This window comes from Acinonyx jubatus, chromosome E1 (assembly GCF_027475565.1).
Source record: "Acinonyx jubatus isolate Ajub_Pintada_27869175 chromosome E1, VMU_Ajub_asm_v1.0, whole genome shotgun sequence".
NCBI lineage: Eukaryota > Metazoa > Chordata > Mammalia > Carnivora > Felidae > Acinonyx > Acinonyx jubatus.
In genome coordinates, this window is record NC_069397.1 from 19,924,183 (window position 1) to 19,944,419 (window position 20,237).

Below are 20,237 nucleotides of genomic sequence, written 5' to 3' on the forward strand. Positions count from 1 at the left end.
GGACTTCCTGGTCTTCCAATCAGAGATGTAATTTCGGAATAAAAAGAAAGATGATGGGAGGTAGATGGTTGGCTACATAGTGGTATTTAAACCAGAATTTGGATTTCTGAAGCAAATAATCATTTGCTTATCATACATATTCCTGGTTTTTTCCATGTCCACATACCATATGTATTGCTATTTAAATTGACCCATTTTGTTTTTCAGGGTAACTATATGTCTCTACCTTCGATGGAAAATCAGTAGTATTGGCCATAACTAAGATGTACCTATAAAAACCAAAACAAGGAAGCCTAATGCCAGCTAGATACTGTTGCCTCCTCTCAGTTGGCTGAAAAGAAAGATAAACGAATATTGAAGAGCCATTAAACACATAATGGCACCACACTGAACCTTTCTTCTTGACATAATGAGGAAGTTTGGAGGATATTTGGAAAGGAAACATGTCCCAGTATTTCCAGAATGGGGAATGTGGCATGGGTGGGCCTCATGGGGGTGGAAGTAGAAATCAGAAACTTGTTAGGAACTGAGGTGGTGGCCTTCTGTGCAGGTGTTGGGATTCCCTTCCACGACATTCCTGCTTCTCTTCACTCCTCTAGTGAGTTTTCCCTCTGCCAACTTGGGTCTCGTTGGTTCCAAGTGACAGATTTTGGGTTCAGTTCACTTGGCTAACTGGCTCAGTCTTTCAGTTTCCCAATTCCCGAGAGACGAGTTGGATTTTGGTCCAGCTAATCTTTTCAGGCCAGTCCTATAAACCCTAGCTCATGGCTGATCGTGACAGTCCTTTCACCCCTACTGCAATCTGAATAGCAATGCCTAAACAGTCACATAGTGCAGGATATAGACATTTAGGGCAGCAGAAGTTTATGGCAGGACAGATTCTAGCACTCATCCGACAAATATTTATTGAGGGTTTGCCACGTGTGTAAGCCACTATGTGGGAGCTGGGGACTGTAACTGTGGACGAGATTGACAAGGTCCCTAAAACCTTGTGGAGGGCAGTGAGTTTTAGACAAGTGAGATAGTAAAATCGAAGACTGTGTTAAGTCCTAGGAAGGAAATAAACCAAGCGATATGATGGTTACTAGGCTGGAGGTAGAGATTACTTTTAATGGGATGACACAGAAGGCCTGTTTGCAGAAACTATCTCTGAGTTGACACCCAGGGAGAGAATGTAAAGGCTTCAAGGTGGGGAAGAATTTGGCATGTTTGAGGAAAAAAAAAAGAAGGAAAGAAAAGAAAAAAAACAAAAGGAGTCAACTGAACAGAGTATGGGGTGAAGTCGGAAAAATAGCAGTCAGATTATGCAACACTTTGTGGCCCCCAGTGAGGGGGATGGTAACCAGACCCTCCCAAGGTTCAGACTATCTGATGCATGCAGAGAAAGTTTGAAGTGCCCTTATTGGGCACTCGTTGGGCGTGGAGCCCACTTAACATTCTCTCTTTCCCTCTCTGTCTCTCCCTTGCTCATGTGTGCTCATGCATTCTCTCTCTCTCTCTCAAAAAAAAATCCAGTCTGTCTTTGCTTTCTGCTCAGTTTTGCTGTGAACCTATAATTTAAAGCTTCTACCCCCTCTGACTCTCAGTGGGAAATTTGTGTTTAGCTTATACTTTTCCTCTTTTCTTTGTCTTCCCTCTCTCACTCTGCTGTGTCTGGGTCTCCTGTGGCATTAGGGGTGGGGTGTATGGGTTTGGGGAGGGCAGAGAAGTGGGAAGGAAAGGAAAGTAAATAAAGTCTGTCACATGACTAATGCCACCAGAGGCAGGCGTCCAGGTGCTGATTCTCTTGTTGGGAGCATTTAAGGCTTCCTTGGAGGCCATACCTGTGGAACTTAAGATCCCTCTTCAGTCATAACTTCTTTTTTTTTTTTTTTAACATTTATTTTTGAGAGACAGAGAGAGGCAGAGCATGAGCAGGGGAGGGGGGGGGAGAGAGAGAGAGAGAGGGAGAGAGAGAGAGAGAGAGAGATTGGGAGATACAGACTCCGAAGGAGGCTCCAGGCTCTGAGCTGTTTGTTAGTACAGAACCAGGTCCAGGGCCCGAACTCACGAACTGCAAGACCATGACCTGAGTCGAAGTTGGACGCTCAACCAACTGAGCCACCCAGGCACCCCAGTTATGACTTTTTGATGTCCACTCTTCCAGCCTCTTATTTGAGTTGGCCACTTGTCCATGCCAAACACAGGTAGGGGAGGCTCCCCCATTGCTGCCCTTTCTCCTTGTCCCACTGTGGAATGTATCGGCCCCCTTCCCTAATTCAGAATTCTGCAGGCCAAAAGTGGGTAACCGCCTTCATGAATGTGCATGAAGACCCCAATTTCCTGGACAGACAGGTCTGGTTCACCTCAAAGCTCTCACAATGGTGGTTGCACAGAGATGGCTTTCTAAGTTCCTGTAGTCAGCAGGACTCACCAGCTTGGGAGAAAGTTCTGGCAAACACCACCAGTCTTTTGTAGTGCTTCCTCTTTATAATGAGGTGAACATTTCATCCTCTTTCATGATTTCTTCTAATGGATTCCTTTTGAATTTTTCTCTCTCCCTGATGGAGGCTGGAAGTGGAGGTTTTAGAACTGGTCTAGTCAGTTTTTAGTAAGTCTTTGGGGATGAACAGGTAGGTCTTCTTTAGAAGGTGAAGATATTTATGACTTGTTCTCTGCTTTGGAATTTTATAACTCATTAGCATCCATGCCAAATTGAGGAGGGAGGAATGCCTTTTTTAAGCAAAGCAAGTCTCAGTTTTATACTGAGATTCATGGCATCTCAGAGTTTGGAGAAATCTAGAAGCCATTTAATCTGTTTCCCCACCAATGCCATCAATCCTGTTTACAACTTGATGAGATGTTATCCAGTTTTCATCTGGATACATCCAGGAAGTAGGAGCCCATTTCCTAACTTTCAGATCTCAGCTCTGTCAGTTACCATATTAATTTCACCAAATCATTTTAAACCCAGTTCCTCATCTAGGAAAGATGTGTAAATAGTATCTTCTTTCAGAACATTGTTGGGAGGATAAAAGAAGATATATAAATTGCCTAACCCAGTCAGAGAGGAGAGCAATGTTGATTCCCTTTACAGGTCCCTTTAGGGGACAACATATTTTTTTTGGATTGTCTTCACTCAGAGAAAAATATTCCTCATATTGAACTGCCTCTGTTATATTTTTAGCCCTTCCCTTAGGCTCTCCCTTCAGTGGTCACATAGAAGGTCTTTTCTCTGGCCGCTTGACAGCCTTTCAGGTATCTCTGATTTTAGTTGAAGGCACTGGAGATATTAGAGAGAAAACTCCAGTTTTTTTCTTTTCTGAGCCGAGGAGTCCAGGTAGCCGTTAGACTTTGGTGTGACTCCCAAGAGGGATTTATTGAGTGAATGGGGCAAGGATGATATTTCACTTTCCAACATCAGTTCTCCCCGGCACTGGTGGGTTTAATCACAGGCTGGCTATGATTCTATAGGATCCTAGCCTGGAAAGTGTGTGCGCGTGCGTGTGTGTGTGTGTGTGTGTGTGTGTGACAAATGTCGTTAGACACTTGAACGCCTTTGAATGGTGCTATTCTTTGCCACATTGCGAGCACTTTATAAGATCGTTCATTGCCCTGAATGAGTGGTTAAACGTGGAAGCTACAAAGGAAGCCAAACGGCTCTCCACGAATACCTAGGCGAGGGTTCAAAAACTCCTCTCAAGGGCGAGCTAAGGGAGTCGCCGCTAAGAGGCCTCTTTTGGGGTGGGTGGAGACTAGCCTCCGGCTCCAGGTCTTATGCACCGCCTCTTTCGCCCGCGGGCTGACCGCTAGGCGGTGCTGGGGAGTTTGCCGCCCACCAGCCAAGGCGCCCCAGTGCTCACCCTCACTCCTCATGCTCCGCCCGACGGAGAGACTACAACTCCCGTGGTGCTCTGGGAACGGGAGGGGGGGAGGGGCCATGAGAGAAAAGGGACGCGAGGGCGGGCTTTCCGGGAGTGTGTTTCCGGCGTCGGCGGCCGCGGCCGGGGACGGTGTGAAAGCGGTAAGATGGCGGCGGCGGCGGTGGTGGAGTTCCAGAGAGCCCAGTCTCTACTCAGCACCGACCGGGAGGCCTCCATCGACATTCTCCACTCCATCGGTAAAGGTCGCCGCGCCCCCTCCCTGACTCTGCCGGCTCAGCTCGGCCTGTGCGGGTCGGCGGCGGCGGAGCGGGGCCGGGCTATCCGGCTCTGGTGCTGCTGACTCACTGTGTGTGAGGGGGGCCGGGCCGGGGGCACAGGCCGCTCGCAGCTCCCTCGAGCCCCCTGGGTCCCACCCGGGTGGGAAGCCCCGAGGCAGCCCCGGCGTTCCCTCGCCGGCTGCTGACTCACGGTGGGCTCAGCGTGGAGTGGGAGGGTGGGCCGAGCCGGGGCCCCCACCACTCCCCAGCCTTGCCCCGGCTCTGGCCCATGCGGGCTGGCCCGGGACCGGGAGCAGTGCCGGCCGGCGGGCTTGTCGCGAGTAGGACTAAGAGCCTCGAGTTGAAGGGCCTTGGCGAAACCCGCTGTAGACAGGGTTTCCCGCCGTTGTTATCAGCACAGCCCGCTCCGGGTGGCAGCGCGAGCGCTCGCTTTGCTCTTGGAGTTTTCTTCCTCGGGACGCTGGGAGCTGCTACCTCTCCCCAGCCTCCCATCGGAAGGCTCCACTAAAGGGAGACCTCTCTCTGAATGTGGAAAATACCGAGGGGACACACACTGACAATTGGCATTTGGTTTGAAGAGGTGCCCGAGACGTTCCTTTGCCCCCGTGTAGGGTGTAAGAGCGAGATGGGACCGTCCGACTCGAGGAGGTGACTAATCGTCCTGGTCTCCCTTGTAGAAGGTGGGAAGTGAGTTCGGGGAGTTAGTTGTCAGCCGCGGAGTTCGGGGAACGGGCCGGCTGCACACGGCCGGAAGAAATTAAAAGACACTTTTCGGTACATTGTAGTATGATTGCCTTAGCTTTGCGCCCAACAGGAAAACTGAAATGGGAGCTCCAGCCAGTCCCTTACGACAGGTTTCTATCGGGATTCAGGTGTGAACAGAAATTTGTGAGGACAGAAGGCTTTTAATGTTCAGTCGTAAAGGGTTCGGTTAGGGCATGGGCTTGCTCTTCACTGCACATGTAGTAATGTGATCTTTTTAATGTAGCTTGAGAAGATCCGAATTGGATCAACAAGTAGTGTAAGAATGCACGTGTATGTGGGACCTCCAGGATGTTGGCTTTCGTGTTGACTTCCTAGTCTGTTGTATTTTGATATTCCTGACTTGCAGGGGAGAAAAGACAATGACAGGATCTTGATGTCTTTGTCTTTGGGGTTTTTGGAGGCCCGGAGAGGAGATGGGGGTTAAGATGCATCTGTGGATGGATCGTATTGGTAAACGAAAGGTTTTCGTTTTGAAGTTCTGATCTTGAATTAAGTTATTATAGTTACAGAACTGAGTCATCTCAGTCACACATGTATTTTTATTCTGTGAGTACACACTAATGTGAGAAGTATGGATTTTATTTTTGTATGTGTGCTTAATGCCTAATATTTTGTCTTTTATAATGTGAAACTATTAGTAAAAATTGTAGTTGGAACATTTTGTGATTTCCACTCTACTAGGAGAGAGTTGCCTGAAAGCCTCCCTGTTAGAGCAAGCTTGAGTCATGATGGTTACAGCCGTACTTTTTCCAGACTCCATCATGGAGTATCAAAATCTTGGTTTTTGTCAAGTCATGATGCTTTGTAAGAGAAGTGATAACTAGTGATGATCGCTAAAATTGTCACCACAAACTCGGAGAGGTTATTCAGTGTGTGAGTGGTAGAGTAGTTATTAACAGCTGAAAGTGGGACAGATAGAACAAAGTTATTTTAACAGGTCCTGCATCCATTACAAAGCACCAGTCCTTCCTAAGGATCACACTGGAGCTTTGATTGGGTTGTTCTTCCTGAACGGCTTCCTAGAACTGCTTATCCCTAGCACACCCATCAGTGAGGCTTTACACAGGTTTAAAGTTTATTGAAAGACTTTTGGCTTTTTACTCATCAGTAACTTGGTCATTTGATTTTAGTTTGTGGCAGGTAAACGTATACGTATGTTTAATATTTTCAGTAACATAGTGCCCAGCATGGGGCTTACCACCACAAATAAGAAGAACTTGTTTGAATTTTGCTTTAACCAAGTGACTGCAATGGAAATTTCAGTGTAGGTGGGTAAGGGAAATTCTAATTGATAGAATGAAAAGGCACATTTAAAGTCAGAGAGAAATCTATTTTTATGATTTACATGGGACGTATCCCACATGTTGATTTCACTTTTAGAGTTTGTGCGTTTGTTTGTTTTTAGCTATCTAGAACTTGTCTTTTGGTGACAGTGTTTGTAATTGGTCTTGTGAGGGTGAAATTTCCCTCAGTCTTCATTTTTTGTCAGAATTTTAAGAAGGTTTGCATTTTCCTCTCCTAGTGAAGCGTGACATTCAGGAGAATGATGAGGAGGCAGTGCAGGTCAAAGAGCAGAGTATCCTGGAACTCGGGTCTCTCTTGGCGAAGACTGGACAAGCTGCAGGTAAGTGCTGCAAATGGCTTGCTTTCTCTTTTGCGTGAAATGTTGGGTGAGGTTTTTCAAGTTTCTGTAAAGGATCCTAGGAATGCATCCACACAGCTTATTGGTAGTCATTTTATTGTCAACTTGTTGAGCTTCGGTTCTTTAGGAGGAAGCTGGGTGAACTTTAAACTCTGTTCTTCTGTGGAACAGTTTTGTTCTGCCGGTGAGGGAAGCTCCTGGCCCTGCTGGGATATGGTGGTCTCTGATTTGCTTCTGGCTGGAATTTTCACTGTGTTCCCTTACATAAGGGCAGCAGCACGGGTAGCAGCAGTCTTCAGTGACTTCAGCTCTGTTATACTTAAGATGGATAGCGACTTGGGCCCTTGTCTTGAAAATGACTAGGGACTTTGCATCCAAGTGAGTCAAAGAGAGAGAGAGAGAGAGAGAGAGAGGGAGAGCGAGAGGGAGGGAGAGGGAGCGAGAGAGGTATGAGTTTCTTTGGGGGGGGAGAGTGAGAGAGAGAGAGTGAGTCCTTTTTTCCTGATACAGAGTAAGTAAGACAACAAATGGAAAGAGCATTCCCGAGATTTCTCCACTGTTACCTGGGACTCTGTGCATGTCATTGCCCAAACATTCTAGTTGTAATTGAACCACTGACTTTGTAGGCTTCAGATGCTATTCTGATGATGGGTGTGTGTGACCTTGGAATAAGAGACCAGGAAGGGTCTTTGACCAGTAAAGTGGTAATAGGGTTGAGAGAGAAGGCTGCTTAAGCTTAAAACAGGTGATTTTTTGTCAACTTTAAAGTGAATTTAGATCTTATTTGATTAAGTGGATTAAGCTCTGGTAAGTGACCTCCTGGATTACTTTCCCCGAAATAATATTCCCCAGAAGGTGTAAGTTAGCAAAACTTCTTGAACTTGAGAACTAAGATTTTTCGCAGTTAAGGATAACTAACTTATTATTAAGCTTAGGCAATAGAAAGTTGAGTAAAGATGTATGCAGTTGGGAGGATGTGTTTATATGGGTTTTGTATCTTACTTAAAATATCATTAAAAATATTTATGATAAAAAGTTTTTAAATGCTTACTATCAACTAGTTGCATTTTTAAGCACAAAAATGATTTAGTTTATTGCATCCTCAAAACAACTTGTTAATGTAGATACAATTGTCCATTTTACACCTAAGGAAACTGAACACAGAAAAGTTAAATAACTTACCCAGTCACTTATTTAGTATGTGGGAGAGCCAGGATCTGAATCAATTAGTCCCACTTCAGAGCTCATAGTCTTATGGTATAATGGTTATTGCTTTCTGTAGTTAATCATTTATGGATTATCAATGGTTGGTACTGGTTTTTTTCCCTCCATTTAGAAAATTTATTTATTTACTTATTCATTTACTTATTTTTGAGGTTTATTATTTTTTTTTTTAGTAATCTCTACATCCAACATGGGACTTGAACTCATGACCCCAAGATCAAGAGTTGCATGCTCTTCTGACTGAGCCAGCCAGGTGCCCCTGTGTTTTTTTTTGTTTTTGTTTTTGTTTTTTTTTTAGACTGATTTCCCTCCAATTTAACACATTTATGGATTTCTTTGGACTGTCAGTTAATGTGAGCTTGGTGTTGCATAATAGTTTTGATAATTAGTTCATACACAATATAATTAATAAGGTAATTTTCTTGAAAGAGATAGAAAGTCAGATAAAGTGATTTAAGATTTTTCGGTTGTTGAAATATCCAAATGTTTGTTTTCCTCCAGTAGCACGGATAATTACAAGTAGCATGTAGTATAAGTCAACAGTTCAAAAATTTATCTCAAAATATTAACTATTCTGTTTGAATTTTATTTATTTATTTATTTCTGCTTGAATTTGTTTATAATTTTATTTATTTATTCATTTTATCTTCTTATTCCTTGCCCTTCTCCTTTTGGTGACTCAGTACCTGAGAACTTTAGAAGTTCTTTCCTTTGAAAGTGGTGCTGAGCACCATCAGACATGATGGCCGGGGTCAGGATCTGCAGATATCATAGCCTGAGATTCTAAAAGGATTATGTTGAATTCTGTGAGGTTCTAAAAAGGAAATTCTGGTCATATAAATATAAATAAATAGGAGGAAAAAGTCAGTAGATTCTGTGGGAATAAAAAAAAATTGGTGAGTCTTTGGCAACGAAGAGGTCATTTGTTTTCTGGTTAGGGTAAGAAGAGTAACACTCAGCGTTTAGAGCAACTACTGTAATGCTAGCAGGTGCTAGAGGGAAGGCAGGCTGCTTAGTTCATGTTTCACTTCAGCCTTTTCCAGGAAGGAAAATGATTTTCAAAAAGAGAAAGAACATATCAGAAAGAGAATTAAAGCCAAGTCAGGTGAGAGAAGAGAGAGCAGATAGTCTCTTTAAATAAGTTCAAGTCTCTAGGCTCTGACAATTTTTGTCTTTTAATATCAAAAGCATAGTTCTAGCAGATATATTTATAGAGCCACTATTATTATTCTGAGAAAAGTCATGGAGGATGAAGAAGTATTAAGAAAACTGAGGATGGGCAAATATTATTTCTCTTTGCGTGAAGATAATGAGAAGAATAATTTCTAGACACTTTAAACTGGTAATCATTAATATCTAGGACAGATTATTTGATAAGTAGGTTTTAATCACTTAAGACAGTGGGTTTATTAAGAAAGGATTATTCCAAACTCACCTCCATTCTCTTCTCTGGTTAGCCTTATCAGACCAGTAGATTTGCAGAGCTCCATAGGCAGGGGCTTGCCAGCTGTTTTTGTAAATAAAGTTTTGTTGGAACACAGCTACACCCACTTGTTTACATATTGTCTGATGGCTTTTGCACTACAGTGGCTGAATCGAGTACCCGCCAGTGAGACCACATAGCCCAAAAAGCTGAAAATATTTACTATCTGGCCCTTCACAGAAAACGTTTGCCCATTTCTGGGTTAGAGGAATGATACAGATTACATGTAAGCAAGATATTTGAACATTTTCCATAATATTAATGATAGGTAAAGGGTATGAAAATCATTTGTCAACCTCAAGGGAAGTCTCTAGCATCATGTCCTGGGGATCTGTCCTTATTTTTCTGGTCAGCATCTGGCATTATGGCTAAAGCCATTTCAGAAGGCCTGCTTGTTTTTGTAGATGACTCAGTACAGTAGAGGACAGGATTAAGATTCAGAGTTACTGCCAAAGCCAGCAAGATTAAATTCAGTGTGGTAAGTATAAAGATACATACTTAAAAGTATTCATCAAAACAGGGAGATGGGGAATTACCTGTCTATGCAAAAGAGACCTTAATGGACTCGGTCTAAACAAAAAATGCTATTAGGAAAAAGGAAGTAGGCTACCTTGTGTTACATGTGGTGGCGAGATCAAGAGAATTAGGCCATGGCTTTACTGGTCAGATCCTACCTGGAGAGTTGTTTTCAGTTCTGGGTTACCACAAATGGTATGTTTGCAAACTAGAGTTTATTCAGTGACAAGGAATCTAGAAACCAGGACATTGGGGGAAGAGTTGAAATAGCTAAAGATGGTTAGCTTGGAGAAAGGGAAAGTTAGAGAGCTATAAATGGTAGTTATCTTCAGAGATTTGAAGCCATGTGGAAAGAGGGTACAGACTTGTGTTTTAAATAAAGGAACAATTTAGTTTGACCAACATCCGAATAGTCTACTTTCTGAACAATTTCTGTCATTAGAGATTATTCAGAATTGTTCTGTCATAGTAGGAAATACTGTGGGAGAAGGGACATCGTACTAGACTACTTTTATTTATTTATTAAAAAAATTTTTAAGTTTATTTATTTATTTTGAGAGAGAGTGAGTCGGGGAAGGGCAGAGAGAGGGAGAGAGAGAATCCCAAGCAGGCTTTGAGCTCTGAGCACAGAGCCTGATGCGGGGCTTGAGCCCACTAACTGTGAGATCATGACCTGAGCCGAAACCAAGAGTCGGATGCCCAACCGACTGAGCCACCCAGGTGCTCCTGTACTAGACTACTTTTAAAAAGCTATGATTGTGAGGGTGCCTGGGTGACTCAGTCAGTTAAGCGTCTGACTTCAACTCAGGTCATGATCTCACAGTTCGTGGGTTCCAGCCCCGCATCAGGCTCTGTGCTGACGGCTCAGGCTGGAGCCTGCTTCAGATTCTGTGTCTCCTTCTCTCTCTGCCCCTCTCCTGCTTGCGCTCGGACTCTGTCTCTCAAAAATAAATACTAAAGTTTTTTTTGTAAAGCTATGAGCATATAATTAAGATTTGTATAAATGTAAAATGAATTTGAGAGGGAGAAATCAGTGTGGTCTGGAGTTGTCATGGAAGACTCAGCAGGACTTTAGTTGGACCTAACAGGATATGTAAGGTTTACATAGGTCAAGAAGGTGGGGGAGAAATTCTACATGGGAATGCAGCAGGAGTGAGACATGAGAGCAGAAGCATGTATAGTCTATGCAGGGATGAATGGAGTGGCAGAATGGGAAAAACCTTAGTGGAATCAAAGGTCAGTACTGGAGAGTGAAGAGAAAGATGAACTTTTCTATGTATAAAGTTCCTTTTGTACCTGACGCAGCCCCATGCATCCTGTTACTGTTCAGGCAGATGAGGATTTCAGGACCCTGAATTAGCATTCTCGGGAGGGTGAGGTTTGCTTGCCCTGAATTAGAATCCTCAGGAGGGTGAGTCCACAATTGAAGAATATTAAAGAGGCGGTGGCACTAAAGTAATTTTAACCTACATTCCAAATACTTTCTTAGTTATTGAGTTGAAATATTCTACAGTTTTTACTCTTGTTTCTAAAGATGTTCCCTTAAAATTACTGTTCCACCTTCTTTTCCTGTATAAGAGGAGAAAGACTTCTGTGGTGGACACCTGTTTTGGTCACAGTTTGGTCAAAGATGCTCCCTTAAAATTACTGTTCCACCTTCTTTTCCTATAAGGAGAAAAACTTCCGTGGTGGACACCTGTTTTGGTCATAGTTTAAGACTTAAGCTTTGCAGATTAATGAGGAATTTTAAATATATCTTTAATGGATAGTATATCTTTAAGGGGAATACATCCTAACTTTTCTGTGAAAAGTTTATTCAGAAGAGTGCCAGGGAAAGGATATTGCTAAAAGTCTAACCTGGGGAGAACTTTGAAAAGGGAGGAGGAGGAAACCTGGAATTGAAAATCTTCATCTGTTTAAGGGGGAGAGCTGCCACGGTGGACTTGGAAATTCAACAACAACAACAAAACAACCCTCCTGTAACCTGATCAGATTTGTTGGCTATGAGGGAGTGATTTTCGCCTCAGGTGTCAGAAGCACAGCATATTTCACGTTCTAGAAAACTGTGTTCTGAGACTGAGGGCTTTGCTTTTTATCTCTCATTAAGATGGGTAAATGAGGCCTAGAGACGTGAGTTTTTCCCAGGGCCCTCATAATAATCCAGGAGCTGAGTACGGAATGGAATACGTATTTGGTATATGTTGTTGACTCATTTTTGCTACTCTGTTACCTGCTAAGAATGCTTTATGTTCCTACTGTGCTTCATTTAGATGGATTTTATGAGCTTGGATCATTATTTTAATGGGTGTTTTGTCTCTAATATTGATGTTTACTTTTTCTTTTCTGAATTACCTTCCACGCAGAGCTTGGAGGACTCCTGAAGTATGTGCGACCCTTCTTGAATTCCATCAGCAAGGCTAAGGCAGCTCGTCTGGTCCGATCTCTTCTTGATCTGTTTCTTGATATGGAAGCAGCTACAGGGCAGGAGGTAAGCTACTTTAATGGCAGAAGGTAGACCGTACGGAAACAAATCTGTTTCAGTGAAAGAAATGCCTGCCTGCACTGTGGTGCTAATGTGGAAGGGACAGCTGGGAGGACAGCTCAGGACTTATCATGTCAGTTTCTCTTTGTTACAGGGCATTTGATACTTTGGGTCTGTTCCATGCTTTGCTTTGTAAGTGGAGATTGTCAGTGGTCCCTGGAATCCTCATTACATCAGGGTTACAAACTGATTCTTGTCTTTGAGGTATTGTATTGCCACACCTTGGTAATGTTTTCTGTGTCTGTGGTACCTTTCATTCTGTGTCACAAAGCTCCTTGTGAGCACTAAGTCTTGTGGCATCCCTTCCTGGCGTGTTTTGTACTGCATATATGCCTTTATTGAGGGGTGAGCATCCATGTGTTTGTGTCTTGTGTGTGCGGAAGTGACTCTGGTGTACCTGTACCTGTACGTGTTGTCTGCAAGTTCAGACCAGACCTGTATTGAAGAGTGCCTCTTTGGAATCAGTGCCTGTTTGGAATCTGTGAGCCTCTTCTGAACTTTTAAAGATAGCTGTATTTCTGCACTTCAGGAGGAGACACCACCAAAGTTAAAACTTACTCTGTAAAAAGCAGCAGATTCAAACAGGGTGTATTGTGGTTGCTTAAATCTGTTTGTAGGAAGAATATAGTTGTTGTCTTTCCTATAGACACATTGCTTAGTAGTCACCGAGTGCCTGCTGTGTGCCACACACTGTTTCAGTACTGGGGATACATTTGTAAAAACACAGTCACTGCTCTCATGAGGCTTATATTTTAATGAGGAAGGCAGACAATAAATATATAAAATGTCAGATATGTAAGGACAGGGGTAGGAATTGCTGGTTGGTTATACGTCTAATTGTTTGCTGTAATCTCTGTGGCTATACAAGTAAAAGGTATGAAAGGGCACAGTAAACATTGAGTAAATAATGAATTTCAGCAATCTAGGACATATGGATCCCATTTTGAAATCAGGTCTTTTGTAAAATCTGCTCTCTAGTCTTAATGATTCTTTGAAACCTAGTTTAAATACCATACACCAAATTTATTTGTAGAAAATCCATTTGTAGAGAAGTCTTCAAATTTGTGGCAGAACTATGTTTCATGATGGTAGGTCAAAAATATTTATTTATTTGTTTATTTATTCCAAATGTTTACTTATTTTTGAGTGAGAGAGTGTGTGTACGTGTGAGCTGGGAGGGGCACAGAGAGAGGGGGACAGAGGATCCCAAGCAGGCTCCATGCTGACAGCAGAGAGCCCAACATGGGGCTCGAACCCATGAACTGTGAGATCATGACCTGAGCTGAAGTCAGATGCCCAACCAATTGAGCCACCCAGGCACCCCAAAAATAGATAATATTTAGATGGCTGCCTTTTGAACCAAAGCATTAGAACTATTTTTATGAATGACTTAAAAAAAAAAGGTGATTTTAAAGGAAGGGATGTTACTCTAATCTAACTCAACTTTCAAAAAAATTTATCATACTTTGTTCTCATGAAAAAGTGACACCATCTTTTGTTTGAAATAGGGTGCCTTATAATGGGCTGACCAAGAAACATTAGCGTGAAACAGATTGATGTGTGTTACTTGGAACTTTTTTTTTTTTAATTTTTTTTAATGTTTATTTATTTTTGAGACAGAGACAGAGCATGAATGGGGGAGGGTCAGAGAGAGAGGGAGACACAGAATCCGAAGCAGGCTCCAGGCTCTGAGCTGTCAGCACAGAGCCCGACGCGGGGCTCAAACTCACGGACCGCGAGATCATGACCTGAGCCGAAGTCAGACGCTTAACCGACTGAGCCACCCAGGCGCCCCTACTTGGAACTTTTTAGGCAGGAAAAATTAATTATCAAAGCTGCTCCTTTGTACACCGACGTCTCTGGAATTTGTCCCTTCACAGAGCGTAGAGTTAACTCCACGGATAGAGCTGCATTTGTTTAATCTTCAGTCTTCCTACTCCTTTGTGGAAGTCTATTAAATCATAATTTAGCACTGTCCTGTAATTGGCTAGTGGGACTTACTGGCCTTATCATGTGGCCCCATGTCTGGTTAGGCCCTCCTGTCTAACATATCCTTGTCTCTGCTTTACTTTTCTTCATATTTATTTTACTTTTAACATCTGTTTACTCCTTAGAATATAAGTTCCGTGAGGGTAGCTACTTTGTCCTGTCCATTGCTGTACCCTTGGTACTTAGAGTAGTTTGGCGCAGAGGAGCTACAGAACTAGTATTTGCTGGAGGAGTGTGGATTATGCCTTCCCTGTGCTAGATGCTTAGGAGATACTTTGTTGAATTAAGACATAAATTTATTGAATTGAGATAAAAGTGTGTTGTTACTACATTTCTCTAGGGGACTCAAGGTCTCTGGCTTGGGGAAATTGGAGCTATTGTTCATCTTGGAAAAATCTAGGTTCTTTTAATATTTGATTGAGTGATGGGAAAGGATGGGGAAGCAAGTTATAGGTCCCTGTCACAGTAGTATTGCAGCCTGAGGCAAAAGTTGTTTCAGAACATTGTTAAGAGGGCTAGGAGTTTTATGCTGGGGAGTTTGGTACCCAAGAGGTTGGAGGAGGGAATTTTTCCTTGCCTTTTTCTGATTGGGGATTGAGCAGAAGTCAGATAGATCTACAGAACAGTTTTCAGCTTGTCATATTCCAAAAGGTGAGGATTGGGTCAATTACAGCACTAAGGGTTGGAGCCCAGAAAGTGAGGATGTATGTGTGACATAAGGGGGTGGGGTAAGAGAGTGAGGGGATGGTTGGCAAGGGGAGAGGAGTGGAGAATTGGGGTGAGGAGGGGACTGAACCTGACTCTTGCCAGAGTGAACTGAAATTTCATTTTTTTTTTTTTTTTGTAATTTTTTTTTTTTAAACATTTATTTATTTTTGAGACAGAGAGATACAGAGCATGAACGGGGGAGGGTCAGAGAGAGGGAGACACAGAATCTGAAACAGGCTCCAGGCTCTGAGCTGTCAGCACAGAGCCCGACGCGGGGCTCAAACTCACGGACCGCGAGATCATGACCTGAGGTGAAGTCGGCCGCTTAACCGACTGAGCCACCCAGGCGCCCCTGAAATTTCATTTTTTAAAAAGAGTCATTTTTTTATTTTATTTTAAAATTTATTTATTTATTTTGAGACAAAGAAAGAGTACGTGTGTGCACACTTGAGCAGGGGAGGGGCAGAGAGAGGGGAGAGAGAGAGTATCCCAAGCAGGCTCTGCACTGTCAGCACAGAGCTTGATGTAAGTGCTCGAACTCATGAACTGTGAGATCATGACCTGAGCTGAAATCAAGAGTCAGATGCTTAATCGACTGAGCCACCCAGGCACCCCTGTAAACTGAAATTTCAAAATTAACTTTACCTTTCAGGGATCTCTAGGTAATTGACTATGGAAAGCCATTTTTTGGTATAGTCTATCCAACTGAAACCACAATAGTACATTTTAAGAAACCTTATATTGAATCCTGTTATTGAAACAGTTATTTCAGTGGAAAGGAGTTCATGCTAGAGGACTTCAGACTTGGAATAGTAGTAACTTTTCTCCCATAAGGATTTAGTTAGTAAAGTCATTTTAAAAATACTTAAATGTCTGAATGGGAGCCCGGGGAGTCAGAGCCTGACTCTTGATTTCGGCTCAGGTCATGATCTCACGTTTTTGTGAGTTCAAGCCCCACATTGGGCTCTGCGCACTGACCTTGAGTGGAGACTGCTTAGGATTCTCCCTTTCTCCCTTTCTCCATTTCTCCCTTTCTCTGTGCCCCCCCCCCCCCATCTCTCAAAATAAATAAATAAACTTAAAAAAAACGAAAACTTAAATGTCTGATTTCGACCACATCAAGGTTTAGTACTCAAATAAGGGCTTCCTCTAGAAGCATGGGCTTTTCATACATTCTTATCCCCATTATCAGTCATTGTCAGCATTAACAAGGCACAAAGCCTCAAACAAAATAGTTGTGTAGCAAGGCCAATGGCCTTTAAAATTTTTACTTAATTTGAGGCGCTGGTGTCACCAATTACAGCCCTAGATAGTGCAGAATATGCACACCTGTAATGGGTAACAGATCTCAGTTCAGTTTGTAAAAAAGTCCCTGCTTTAGGAGAAATACCAGTACTGACCTGAACAAGAGCACTGGAGATAGGGTCAAGTTCTGATCCCAGTAGCTGTTACGTGACCTTGAGCGAGTCACTTGACATCTGGACTGTCAGGGAAATGGGGACAGGTGAGATGCTGGAGTAGAATTCATTGTTTCTTAACTAGAGGTCTACATCCAAGTGGCCAGGTTCTGTTCGAGACTACTGAATCAGGAGCCTCGGCGTCCATTTTTGTATTCTCTGAAAAAGCTCCCTGTGTAAAACTGGCATGGTAAGCATTTCTTAGCCCTCCCAAGACTTACAGAACTAAGGACTCTTGTATTTTCATTGTTAAACACATTCAGCAAAGTATTTTCAGTTCCATTCACATTATGAACTGATCTGACTTTGAGGTTGGCTTTTCAGAACATAATGCTGAACACTGAAATTGTGGTTGGCTTGCTTTTATTTTAGTTTTTGTAGAATTTTTATTAGGTCGGTTGAATTTAGTGCTGGAGATTAAGTAGCCACCAGGGGGCCTCAGTGAATTGTAAAGGTTCCAGTGACTCTTATGGTGGTGAGTCCGCTAAATACCATGTAATGTCATCTGTTTCTTCACTGAGCTTGGAACTTAGGATCTAAAGGCAGATGATCTGTCAATCTGGATTATGTTCCTTTCCTTTTCCTTCCTTACACACCTCTTAAGAGAACTTTGGATTTAAAGACTTGTTGTATTAGCAATTAGTTCTCTAGAAAGTTCAGTTTCTTTTTATCTTATGCTTTCATTAGGAATCTTAATAACAAAACTTGACTCAACGGAAGTGATATAAGATCTTAATATGTATATAAGTGATATAAGTAGTTAATATGTACTTTCTCAAAGCTAAGATGTCACAGATGCCTGATGGCATGTAGACCATCTAGTGACAACACTCCTTTAAATCAGTTACTTTGCATGTTATATCACTGTTTGGGTGGCAGATAGAACTGGGGGTTCAAAGCACCTTTATTTTTATTCATTTTTTTAAAAGCAGGCTCTGTACCCATTATGAGACTCAAACTCACGGCTCTGAGATCAGGAGTCACGTGTTCTGCTGACTGAGCCAGCCATGTGCTCCCAAAGCATACCATTAAATAAAGCTTTAAAGTCCTTTTAAGTGCTAGGCTAATTCTAGGTTTTTTTTTTTTTTTTTTTTTTTTTTTACTCCGTTTAGTATGTGCTAAGTGTATTGTATTGTGATGATGAATCGGTTGGTTGCACTTCTTAGTATTGGAAAGGGCCTTTAGAGTCATATAAGCAAGTGTTAGGAACAAGGCATTTGTGCTTAGTCTGAGAATTTCTCCCCTTTATTACCAGTGGGTTCGTATTAACACATTACTGTTACTATTTGCAGAAGTTTCTGCTTTAAAGATTTCTCATCCATTGTAGAAATCTATATTCCAGGGCTATATATGTTGGAAGTTCTGGGTTCCTTTTGGGAAGGTAGGAGAGGAATCTTAAAAAGGAAGCTCTTTTCCAAAAGAACACAATCTAAGCACAAAAATACTTGGTGTGTAAAAAACCAAGTTGATTCTCCATTATGATATAACCATTACACTTTGAGATACTGTGGATCAAGGCATGTCCCCTGTGACATTAAACAGAGCAACATGGGTAATATATAAGGAGGGAGTTAAAGTTGTTCTCCAAAGCAAGGTCTGTGGGAAGAATGTGAGGACATAATGTTGCACGTACTGTCTCTTCATTGCAGGTCGAGTTGTGTTTAGAGTGCATCGAATGGGCCAAATCAGAGAAAAGAACTTTCTTACGCCAAGCTTTGGAGGTATGTGCCTACACTAGTACTGATTTCAGGTCTTTGGGTATTAGACTATGAATGTAATTAACACCATTCTGATCAAAAGTATTTTCAGTAATTTTGTATTATCCAGGCAGCCAAAGGTTATTGATAGTAATCCCACTCAGGAGAATACTCTGGTGGCAGTTTTGAGATAGACCTGCTGTTTGGCTCAGAAGAGTAAGCAGTAGCACAGTAAAGTTAACAATCACTGGCCATGGTAGGAGATAATGGGCTGGATTTGGTGCTCTCTCCAGGACTTGTGTATTCAACAGTAACAGTTCTGTGACTGTCAATCTTTGATTTCTTTCTTTGGCCTTTTTCTTTCTTTCTGTCAGTCAATGCCTTTTCTCTTTCCTAGGCAAGACTGGTGTCTTTGTACTTTGATACCAAGAGGTACCAGGAAGCATTGCATTTGGGTAAGTAAGCTGGTAGAAAGTAATAAGGCATCCTAGCTGGCTAAATAAATGTATTCTGAACCTGGCCACTCTTACTAGTTACATACTAACAACTTATGTTCTGTTTACTTCTAAGAAGGATTTAAAGTGGCTTACATTTACTGAACCTGTCATGGAAAAATGCCATTTGGAAGTTGTGAATAACTACCCAGAGTTAGTCTGTCAGATTTAGAAACCAAAAGGATCAAACTGCAAGTGTTTGACTATTACATTTACTATACTTGTTTATAATTATATTTAAAATCTCTTTTAAAGCCCAAGAAGTTAACTGGTGCAAATGTATATGGCAGCTAGAGTGGTCCGACTAAAGGCTTTCCCTGTGTGGCCTTTAAACACCCTGGAGTCTTTGCCTGCTGCTTTTTTTTTTTTCTTTCTTTCTTTTTTTTCTTTTTTCTTTTTTTTAAATTAGTGGGTAGATCTGGACTATTTTCCCCAGATGAAAGATTATGGTTCTCTATTAAAGTTGAAAAAATTGCCAGTATTAAGTTTTTATCCAGCAAAATGGGATTTCATATGATTCAAATAGTAGCATTAAAAAAACAACAGTTTTATTGAGATGTAATTCATAGACCATAAAATTCACCCTTTTATTTATTTAATAAAGTTTATTTTGAGAGAGAGCGCACATATGCGTGAGCAGGGGAGGGGCGGGGAGGGGGAGAGAGAGAGAGAGAGAGCGAGGAAGGGAGAGAGAATATGAATATACTGACATGGGGCTTGATCTCGCGAACTGTGAGGTCGTGACCTGAGTCGAAATCCAGAGTCAGACACTTAACCAACTGAGCCACCCAGGTGTCCCCAAATTCACCCTTTTAAAAGTGTACAATTCATTGTTTTTTTTTACCACTGAATTTACACGAATACAGTATATTCACAGTTGTCCAATCATTCCACAATCTGATTTCAGAACATTTTCATCACCCCAGAAAGAAACCTTGTACCCATGTACCCATTAGTTATCACTTCCCATTGTTCCCCACCCCCCACCAGGCAAGCATGAATCTACTTTGTGCCCCTATGGATATTCCTGTTCTGGACATTTCTTATAAATAGAATCTTGTAGTATATGGTCTTTCACTTGGCATATTTTCAAGGTTCGTCCATGCTGTAGCATATATCAGTACTTTATTCGTTTTTATTGCTGAATATCCATTGTGTGGTTATGCCACGTTTTATTTGTTTATTGTCTTTTTTATTTTAGCTATCTTCGTGGGGGGTGCAAGTGGTATCTCATTGTGGTTTTGATTTGCATTTCCCTGATGACTAATGATGTTGAGAATCTTTTCATGTACTTATTGGCCATTTGTATGTCTTTGGAGAAATGTTTATTCAATCCTTTGCTTGTTTTTTAATTGGGTTGGTTGTCATTTTATTGTTCACTCTAGATACAGGTCCCTTACCAGATACGTGGTTTGCAAAATTTTCCCCCCTATTTTATGGGTTGCTTTTTTACTTTCTTGAATAGTGTCCTTTGAAGCACATTAAAAAAAATTTGTTTTTAGATGTTTATTTGTATTAGAGAGCCAGACAGTACGTGAGCGGGGGAGGGGCAGAGAAAGAGACAGAATCTGAAGCAGCT

The 20,237-nt window shown here is 42.0% G+C and overlaps 1 protein-coding gene across 2 annotated transcripts in view; it reads left to right on the top strand.

Annotated features, from left to right (window-relative positions):
- The first annotated feature begins 3,938 nt into the window (after positions 1-3,938).
- Positions 3,939-20,237, top strand: part of PSMD11 (proteasome 26S subunit, non-ATPase 11) — a 28,340-nt gene continuing 12,041 nt past the window's right edge. For both annotated transcript variants that reach the window (XM_053211548.1, XM_027034403.2), the window contains exons 1-5: positions 3,939-4,099; positions 6,429-6,530; positions 12,135-12,259; positions 18,117-18,188; positions 18,562-18,619. In XM_053211548.1, coding sequence (XP_053067523.1) covers positions 4,009-4,099; positions 6,429-6,530; positions 12,135-12,259; positions 18,117-18,188; positions 18,562-18,619 — 448 coding nt within the window. In that variant the 5' untranslated portion in view covers positions 3,939-4,008. The remainder of the gene's footprint in view (positions 4,100-6,428; positions 6,531-12,134; positions 12,260-18,116; positions 18,189-18,561; positions 18,620-20,237) is intronic.